The sequence below is a fragment of the Ostrea edulis genome, chromosome 1, assembly GCF_947568905.1.
Source record: "Ostrea edulis chromosome 1, xbOstEdul1.1, whole genome shotgun sequence".
In the NCBI taxonomy this organism is placed as follows: domain Eukaryota; kingdom Metazoa; phylum Mollusca; class Bivalvia; order Ostreida; family Ostreidae; genus Ostrea; species Ostrea edulis.
Window position 1 is genome coordinate 20,414,847 of NC_079164.1, and position 10,595 is coordinate 20,425,441.

The following is a 10,595-nucleotide window of genomic DNA, read 5'->3' on the forward strand; positions in this document are numbered from 1 at the left end:
ATCCATTTTTCCGCCACAAGTGTCGTCTATGTCAGAAGGTCTTTGGCAGTGACAGTGCCCTGCAAATCCACATCCGTTCTCACACAGGTAAACATCAATTCCTTTTCCACTTCTCTCGGTTTTATTCCACAAACATTCCAGCCAGGTGAGAAAAGGGTTACTGAGAATAAATGAAAATGTTCATAAGTAATAAAATCAGCATCGTCCCAAGATGCAATTTTTCATTGACAAGTTCTCCAGTAATTCGGAATGTGAATATTACAATTGGTATTTTATTTGTCTGTACTTTGAGGGGTCTAAAATCACCATTTGAACGCAAAACAAAAAATACTACTACGTTGGCCTTGAATACAAAATAGGAGATAAGGGGATCACACAGTTCTATTCCTTGGAATGGTAACAAGTTGTGTCACATTATAGTGGACTCGATCATGCGTAGATCCAGAAATTTGTTGGATAGGGGGCCACCCATGATAATTGTTTAGTGACCATACCACTTTGAATCCGCGCATACTGCTGAGGTGTAATACAATGTAATAAATTCTTTGTGTACGAATTGTTAGAATGGCAGTAAGACGGTGGACATATATGTATACATTGATGTCTTTGGTCTCTACTAATGGTCAGCAACTGAACCTTTTGTGGTCCACTGGTCCTGTCGATAACTGGTTACACAGCTGATTATTTCTTATAATTATGATGGATCGTATACCACCTCCATCAAGTACTTGTAGCCTCAGTAATAACAGGTCGGCTTATTAATAAGAGATGAGTTTCTTCTCACATCCTTTTTTTTGGGAGCCAAGGGAGATAACTTTTGCACTGAATTAAAGCTTGTGTTACTGTTAAAAACACAGTAAGGGAAAAGCATTTCGGCATGTAATTTTCTTGCACGATAATTTCTTTGCCTATTCAAATATATTTAACTAATTCAAAATTGGATGGCTAGTTTAGGAAAGTTTTTATGTGACTATTATTTTGAGTCATGGATAATATAATTGTATCTGTCGATGGGTAAAGCCCTCGAGTTCGTCCTTTATTTGGCTAAAAGGAACCCAGAATATGCATTTACAACGGCGATATAGGGCAAGAAATTGCTTTTTGATATTAATTAATTTTTACTTCTGTGTGCCAATATGCTGTAGGAAAAACCACCTCATGGATGATATCGGTTATAAATTCTGATAATAAATGAGCATCATAACCTATGGTAGATAGCCTATAGGGAATTTAAGGTCTGTTATATCAAAGAAAAAAGTGAAAGTGTGATTCAGACGGGGAAAAAATGTTTTATATTTTGTTTTATGGTGCGACTTGGGTCTTAAATAGTGCACTTTGAATTAAAAACGGTCTGGCTTTTTTTCCTTAGTTGTAACTGTGTTGCTTAGCAATTACAGGTAAAATTATTCCGGTGTAAATCATTTGATAAAGGAGAGATGATATCACCCGGTTCAAAATTATTAGTTCTGTAGTCGGCTATGACATCTGAATATTGAAAAATATGATTTATGTCTTCAAGCCTCTTCGAGCACACAGGTTAACTTTCCATAAATTGATTTAGAAATGATGGCTCTGCTATTTTTATTACGAAAACGTCATGTAAATTTCACTTGTAACTAGTTGCAGAAATGATTTATTGAACATTCACCTACTTGCTTGTATTTGATTAAATATTTCATTTTTGTCATAAAATGATTTTATATAGCAACCGCCGTATTTCTTGGATACTTGGATAGTCATACTCGGAAAGTGAAGAATGATACAGGGAATATATCACTCAAAAATGTCAAACACAGATAAGTGAACACAACTGGAAAGGCAGTTTTGAGAGGTTTTTTACAGTTACAAACAGTATTACAATGCAACCTTGAAGCTAGGTTTCCATTGCGCAGTCATAATGTGAACTGGAGAAATAGCTTGTGTAACTATGCCATATGTCCCTTTGCCTTCTTCTCACCATTGTTTCGCACTTTTCGTCTGGGAAAATATTTTATATTGTCATAATTGTATTAAATGAGTACGTGGAAACGACCAACAAGAACGGAAATGTCCAAAATTGATGATTTTACAACACCGACACGAAGGTCGATTTTGACAATGTCAGTTATAAATATTCAATTTTACGTCAGAATTTCTTAACAATTGTGTGAAAATTGAGTTGTAATTCACCTAATATCACAAACACCGCATCATAATCTTGAGCAATTTACAAGTAACATGTACGCTGTTAGTTCCTCACCATCCTGTGAATCTAATTAGCAGACGACCCTTGGTGTCATTTGCCGCCAAAATTGACACGATGCAATGAACATGATGAAAAGAGGAATTTGCAATTTTTCCCTTTTTTTTGTTGTATCGATTCTACAATTCTTGAAGAAATTTATCTTTTTCGTCCCCATCATTGTAATCTAATTGTAAAACAATTTATGGTCCTCCTATAACTAATGAAACCTCCTAACTCCTGGACAGGCAAGAAATATTATTCCGCAATTATATGGGAGAAGTGCAATTAATATTGCAGACTTTTCAAAGAATAGAATATCTTTTTTTCTTTTAATCCAATTAAGTGATAATGTTTTTCACTTTATTATGAAAGGCAGTTTTTCAAATTTGTTGGTGTAGGTTTGAGAATTGACATTCGGCTCTCAACTGTTCCTGATTGGCGCGGAGTTGGTGTTGTTGCAGTGTCGCGAGCTTTGTCTGAGTCAAAATTTCTGAAAAGAAAACGATATTTTTTCTTCTAAGAAAGTTGTCTATTTTAAGCTAACACAATATATCATGCAGGTTCTCTTTGTATGTTAATTTTATTGGTTGCAGAAACTTAATTTAATTCGTGTAATTTTCGTCTCGGTCCTTGGCGAAATGAGTGATTGGGTATTGCCGGACACTTTCATTTGATGTCCATCTTTTAATCACGATTCGCCTTGAAATTTACAAAGGGCAACACATTACTCAATATTCTCCCTGGACCATTTGTGAAAAGCATAGGTCACGGGGAACAAGAAAGAACCATCCCCACACCTGCCTTTATGGTCCTCGCGCAGATGATTAAAAGATGGACAGAAATTAAACCAAGGAACGGGAAAAGTAACTTTAACAATGTAGATTTCATTTCCTTTCCTTTATCTATCTAAAACTCTGCGACAGATAAAATTCGGCCAATTTGTTAATATTTCCTCAATATCGACGGTATCTTTGATGGGTTAGGTGAAGAGAAAGCTATATTGATATCGAGTCGATTTTAGGATAAATAGAGGGCATAGTGTTTTACATCTGACGATGATAATGCCTTTTGATTGAATTTCCGATATGGCAATAATACTTTTAAAACTTTACATTAGAATTATGATATTTCCCGCTGGAATCAATAGAGGTTATGTTCAACTTTCAAAACGGAGGACCCTATTTTGTATGAGTACATACATGGTAAGATGCCTGCATTAAAATACCTGAATTATGAGATCATCCCCATAATAAAATGTAAGAATTTTCTTATTAAAGAGACATATTAATCGGCTGTTTATCTTGTTTCTTATAAGACGTAGGATTCTTCCAGCTTTGGAGAGGCTATAAGACGAGGTTTTCCGTATGCAGCAGTAAACCGTTTTATCTGTCAAGAATTCCATGTAATATTAAATGTTTTAATGGGTTGCTTTTAATTTTGCGATTAATATTTTTTTTTAAAAATAGAGAAGATCTAAGCCAGTATGTGCAGATCTGTTTTCAGTGTTCCAGATATAACGTGATTCAACTTGCACCTGTGTTTTTATGATATCAATAGTAATTTTAATACAAAATTTGATACATCCTTCTCAACTCATAAATTCAAAAAAGTCGTCCCCCACAATGCATCTCGGACTCTCATTATCATAAATGTCATTTTATAAAATTGCTTTTTTTACAATAGGAGAGGTCAACTTCACCTAGAGAGAAATTTGACAAAATGATTGCCTCCTTTGTCGTTGCCAAACATAATGACCAATTTTCACTCCAACTCGGGATGAATTTAACAGAGAGGCGAAGTGACTAAAATATCTTTCCCTTATTATTTATGGCATCAAATAAAATCTGACAAGCTTATAAAGGATTGGATAGGGCCAAAGGGATGTTGTATAATTTGTCTCGGTCAGTTGAAGCTGACCAGTGGTAATTACAATCCTGTCGTTTTCCTGAGCTTTTGAAGAGTTTTGCTGTGTGAATCACGGAGAGAATTATCTCTTGTACATTCAAAGAGTTAAGAAACGGGTCATAAAAAGTCGGAAAATAATTGAAAGTCAACCGCAGTTTTGGTTGTTATTTCATATCAAAGTCGATGCGATAAATCCCGCGTTGAAATGGTCATTTTAGAATCCAGTAATTCGATATCTTTTATGCTTGTGAGGTAGATAGATTTTAGCGCTCGATCAACAAAAATTATATAACCCGTGTTGGCGAGTCTTTAGAAATACTTTTAATGCCAACCATAAACTCATGCTGGAGGGTCAACGACAATATTTGTATATATTTGATTATAGTTTTTAATTCAGATGTGAGGAAATTGGATCAATAGATAGATATTTACTTAAAGATATTCATTTTCATACGTCGTGGCCCGGTTTATGGCAAACGCAAACATTTCTTTTCTAGGAGATAATTTGGATAAACACCTCTGACTTGCTGCGTATTTCAGCTGTACACCGCTCATAAAAGACCAAAAATTGAAACATGAATCGATCTGTGTTTGTTCATCTTTAATTAATACATATTTGACGCACCAATCCTAACTGAGAGATATGATGAAATCAATTACGGACGTTTTTACTCAATGGACATCTGCGTTATCATCATGGTCCAGCAATCGCAATTTCGCCCGAGTCACTGCTGTGTTGAATTATAACGCTAAAATGTCGTCTTAACCTAAATTATCAAAATTGCGTAACATATTCCCGCTGAAGATTGGGATTAGAATTATGTAGGGGTTCGGGGATTATAAATATATCATATTAATGTTTGTCTTCGGGCTTGAGCATTTCATTTATCATATCAATGAGACTTCCATGTTTTCATATATAATCACAAGCAAATAGAGAAATTTGATAATGAGATGTCGCGTAATCAAGCCTATGAGTCTTGTTACTTTTAAATGTTTAAAAGAAGTTAACATAATATTGTTGTTATGAATCATTTCTTATTAGTAGACTTGTTACATTCTTTCAGCCTCGCCTTTGTTGACAGAAGTTTGTGTTTTTCTGGCATTTTCCAGAGTTGCTCAGTTATATTTTATTGTGAAATAAATATTTATGCCTTTTGTCATAAGAAAGTGTTTCCCTGTTATCTTATCGTATTTTGAGCCCCTCCTGAAACGAACGGAACACTGGCACTATTGACATAATTTATGACTCAATCGTAAGAAAAATTGGCACAAAATATGAATATACAAAAACTTTTATAACAGTTATAAAATAATGGAAGTTTTAAATCTTCTTTATTAATCACTAGTGACAAGAAGTGCAGTTTGAAGCTTGTGTGTATGTTCTGGATTTTAACAAAGCACTCTAGACCCTTCAAATCACTTTTTGAAAATCAGTGTTTGATTTATGGCGTTGAAAACCTTGGATTAATTATCCTTCTGAAGCTGTTAAATTGCAGCCACGTTTTATTTCAACCTTACATCATAACACATATGCTGTACATGTGAAAGTAGATTAATCATTCCGAATGTGATTTGGACAAAAAACAGCAAACTTTCCTGGTAATGTGATGCTAAACAGTGGCAGGTTTATTGTTTAGTTTTCGAGACATACTGAAGAACAGTAAAACATGTTTACTCTCAGTTTCATGAGGTCTTGAATATTGTACATGTTGAATATCTTATGATTCAAATCCTTGCAAGATAAAAATAGAAATCTCATAATTCCTTTTCATTGCAGGTGAGAGGCCCTTCAAATGCAACATATGTGGGAATCGCTTCACAACAAGGGGGAATCTGAAGGTCCACTTCGAAAGACATAAAGCTAAATACCCGCATGTTAAAATGAATCCTCATCCAGTTCCAGAACACCTTGACAAGATACCATCAATGCCTCTAATTGGATCCCCTTTCCCATCGACACCAACCCCACCTCTTCCGCTTTCTGGAGGAATATTCTCCTCAGCACCACCTATGTCAATTTCCTCCATGATGTCCTCAATATACTCCAATTCTATGTTTGGCCCAAGACCAACGCCGCGCTTTCCACCAGCACCCTCCGTTAGTGAGGAGCAGAGTTCCTCTAGTGCTTCTTCATCCTCCAGTCTCCCTCAGATTTGTCCCACACCGACCGCCAGTGAAGCACCAGTGCGCAAGTCTCCAGTAATTACTGACATGGCAGTGACAGCACCAGTGTCTTCTGCGGTTAAACGCGAAGCATCAAGTCCGATTGAAACCCAATCTAAGATGAGTCGTCCATCTAGTCAATTTCCTCTCCTGTCGCCAGTCCCATCAGTTCCACCACCACCTCCTCTGACGCCCACAAGTGGTGGATACTCTTCACGAGATTCAATCTTGCCAACCAAAATGATTGACCATGACGAAAATTTAGAGCAATATATGGAAATCGATCGATCAGAGACGTCTAAGCTCCAACAGCTTGTTGACAACTTGGAAAACAAAGTGTCTGATCCTAATCAATGTGTTATATGCCACCGTGTTCTAAGCTGCAAAAGCGCTCTCCAAATGCATTATCGCATCCATACAGGTGAAAGACCGTACAAATGTAAGATTTGTGGACGGGCCTTTACAACGAAAGGAAATCTGAAAACTCATATGGGTGTCCATCGCATGAAACCACCAATCAGGATGATGCATCAGTGCCCAGTTTGTCACAAAAGCTTCACCAACCTTCTGGTTTTGCAGCAGCATATACGAAGCCATGCAAGCTTGCCAGGAATGCCACCGATGCCAGATATGTCTCATTTTAAGGCATTCGGAAACTTTCCGAGACCGATGGAATGGGGTCACCGACCATTTGATCTTTCCTTTAGACATGAACCAGAGAGGGAACTAGACCTGAGCAAAACTTCTCCAACGTATCAATTGCAACGAAGCAAGGGATACGAATACGAAGTAGAGGATAGGGACCTTTCTAGGGATATGGATGATGTCTACAGCGATGAACAACAAATTCGTAACGAGGGAGAGGCAATACAAAATGGTGAAGTACATATGGATGAAACCAACGAAGATGGACGCGATGGAGACAATAAGAAAGATCATACGAAAGATCGTCCCGCAAGACCAGAGTCTACAAAGTCTGATGCTTCTAAAGGCTCTGGAAGATCCGCATCGCCAAATACAGAGGACGAAAGCAATTCATTATTTCTACCCACAAGCAATTTGTCGCCAGGCATAGGAATGGGAGCTATGCCTCTATACAACACTTCCCTTGCTGCCCTTGAAGAACGCGTAAGAGCCATCGATTCTTCTATGGCAAGTCATAGATACAATCCCTTTGGTTTGAATGGATACCCACACATTCAAATGGAAAAGAAAAATTTGGATGATAACGGCGATCTCTCAGACTCTGAGGAACATGGATCAGCAGATGATAGTAAGCCAGGAACACCAGCTTTGTCAGTGAACAGTGAGGGTAGTAATTCCATCAATGGATTTATGATGGGCGGGGACAAACTTAGTACGACATGTAATATATGCTTTAAGACATTTGCTTGCCGCAGTGCGCTAGACATTCACTACCGCAGCCACACAAAAGAACGTCCTTACAAATGCGAAGTCTGTGACCGAACCTTTACCACTAAGGGAAATATGAAGCAACATATGCTAACACACAAAATACGTGACCTTCCCAATTCATTCAGCAACAACAGCAACAGCAGTGAAAACTTGGAAAATGATGAAAACTCGAACGATTCGATAACAGAGGAGAAAAAACCGGAGGACCAACCACGTTTACAGGCGTCATCTAAAGTCAGTGAAAGCAGTAACCAAGAGCGACAAGCCATTGCACCTGCAGTTTCCAGCAGTGGTGGAAGTAACTATACAAGCAATGGAGGAGGCACCTCAAACGGATCACAAGATTCTTCTCCATTCTTACGAAGAACTCCATTGAAGCATCAATGTCAGGTTTGCCAAAAAGGCTTCTCGAGCGCCAGTGCTCTGCAAATTCATATCAGAACCCATACTGGAGATAAACCCTTCAAATGCAACGTATGTGGTAAAGCTTTTACTACAAAGGGAAACCTGAAAGTTCATATGGGAACCCATATGTGGAATAACAGCCCGTCTCGCCGAGGACGCCGAATGTCCATCGAACCTCCATTCATGATGACACACAAAGAGAACCCCTACATGCAGGGAGGGTTTCCACCGAGAGCCCCTGACTTCTTTCCTTATCAATTCCCGCCGTTCATGAATGGAGTTCCTCATCACAAGATTAACGAAATGTCTGTCATCCAGAGTTTGGCTAGTGGCATGGGACACATGCCTCATCTACCACTAAAAGATGATCATTTGACATCACGTGCCAAGGTCACAGAAACCGAATCGAAAGCAGAATCTTGGAGAAAGAGCGATTCTAATGGTAATCTAACATCATCGGGGGAGTTGGACTTGAGCATGAAATCAAATTCTTCGACTTCACCAAACAATAACGGCAAACCCTCTCCCAGCCCCGGGGATAACTGGAATTCAGCCTGGAAGACCATGTGTCACTTGTGCAACCAGAACTTTCCATCCCCAACAACACTAGAGTATCACATGCAGAACTATCATCTCAAAGGCTCAGAATCACACCCGAAGAGTATAGTTGCTTAAAATACTAGGTACATGATATTGTGTTGTGAATTATGTGTTAGGCATTCCACTATCAGAAGCATTTTTTTGTGTTGTTAAATGTTACTCTTTATCATCTGTGAACAAAAATATATGAATGCATCAGAAATCCTATAAACATTGATAAGAAATCCAAAACATTTCACAGATAGGAAGAATGATGCATTTACAATATATACATGTATTCAAATGTCTTGCAGAAGTTGTTAAAGTTAGTTGCAATTGAATCTTATCTTGTATATTTGAATTTCCAAGTCTTGAAAACATACGCATGTTGGGTTTTTTTTGCATGTAGTCTTGCGCATGGAAAGAGTCTAGTCGAATCTCATCGATAATCAAACGACATATCACATAATGTAGTACTCTCTACCTCGTTTTGCTTATTGTAATCGTATAGGGCGATGCATTGGGGGAAAGATTTCAAGTAGCTTTATATTTGTCGGGATTCAGGAAGCCAGTTCCTGCTACGCATTTACAATTACTGATTTTAATAGAAACTATACGTATCCTTTGAATTATACGCATCTGATTATATAGTTCTAATTTTTACAATATTTTTGGACAATTTGTAGTTCAAGTAGTTGTTGCATGTTGATAGATGTATAGCTTTGTATACACATGTTTTTATTTGTACATACCAATATAAAAATGATATATATTTTTTTGTTATTTCATTTGAAAAAGCGCTTACAGTAATATCTACAGCTTTTTGTTGTATATAATATTTTTTACTTGTTATTTCTTTACGTTTTGTCTAGGTTGCGCACTACGTCATTATTCTTTGTGTGCGAGTCAGAAGTCATGCTTATAGGGGTTAACGTGTTACGGTGCTGCTTAGAGTATTTTATTCTTGCTGACAGTGTATTTGCAAATATGTTTCACAGATCAATAGAACATGCATGATGTTTATTTATTGAACGATATATGTGTCTTCCGTTGTTTCACTGCTGGGGTAGAAAACGCGACATTACCACCCCATCAAACATCACTCCACAACAGGGTGCACTGGGAACAATTGCGGTAGACTGTCTTGTGTAGATTTCAGTGTTTTCGAATAGATCTTGTAACTAATTTTTTTTACCTTTAAATAATAGTTAATTGGCATCTTGTTGTTATGTTACCAAACGACTGTAATTTGAGAGGATTTGATCTATTGAATTTTTGACGCATGCGTGATGAGTGAAGATAGTTGAACTTTTGACCTTTGTACAGTGCAGAATGCTGCAGATGCCACATTGTGATAAAATTCGTGAAATCCATAACTAATCTAGTATTTTTCTGAAAACTGTGTTTAAAAAGTGATTTTGAAGTAAGGAAATCCACGTCTGACTATTTCCCACAGGTTATTGAGTTCTGTTAAATTCAGATTCGGCAGTCTACAAAAGGATGTTATTTGATAACACTGTATTTTTTCTGTGATGACATAATTTGAATAATTATAACACTTTACAAAAGTTGAGACTTGATAAATGTCGAAATTCAGTGGATGTATTGAATGACTTTGTGATCCCAGGGTACCTGTGTATTCTTTATAGATTATGCCGACTGGCAATGAAGCAAAAATAAAGGTATACATCAATATATCACTTGTCTGTATTTATATTTACTTAGATTTATCAGAGTCATTATTTAAAGAACATGAAATACAGTGTATGGTCAACTTGAAGCCAATCCACCCTTGTAAAGAGGCTTCAGGAAATGGTGTTACTTGCAGGTGGACTTTTAGCAGGAAATCGTGTGTTTGCGCACCACACCGTCTTAAAATTTCAGAATCGTATGGTAATAA

The 10,595-nt window shown here is 37.2% G+C and overlaps 1 protein-coding gene across 3 annotated transcripts in view; it reads left to right on the forward strand.

Moving 5' to 3' along the window:
- LOC125663618 (homeotic protein spalt-major-like) overlaps window positions 1-10,392 on the forward strand; it is a 38,177-nt gene extending 27,785 nt beyond the window's left edge. For all 3 annotated transcript variants that reach the window (XM_048895897.2, XM_048895898.2, XM_056153007.1), the window contains 2 exons: window positions 1-87; window positions 5,910-10,392. The exon at window positions 1-87 is cut by the window's left edge and continues 30 nt beyond it. In XM_048895897.2, the coding sequence (XP_048751854.2) occupies window positions 1-87; window positions 5,910-8,791 (2,969 nt within the window). In that variant the 3' untranslated portion in view covers window positions 8,792-10,392. The remainder of the gene's footprint in view (window positions 88-5,909) is intronic.
- Window positions 10,393-10,595: the final 203 nt, after the last annotated feature.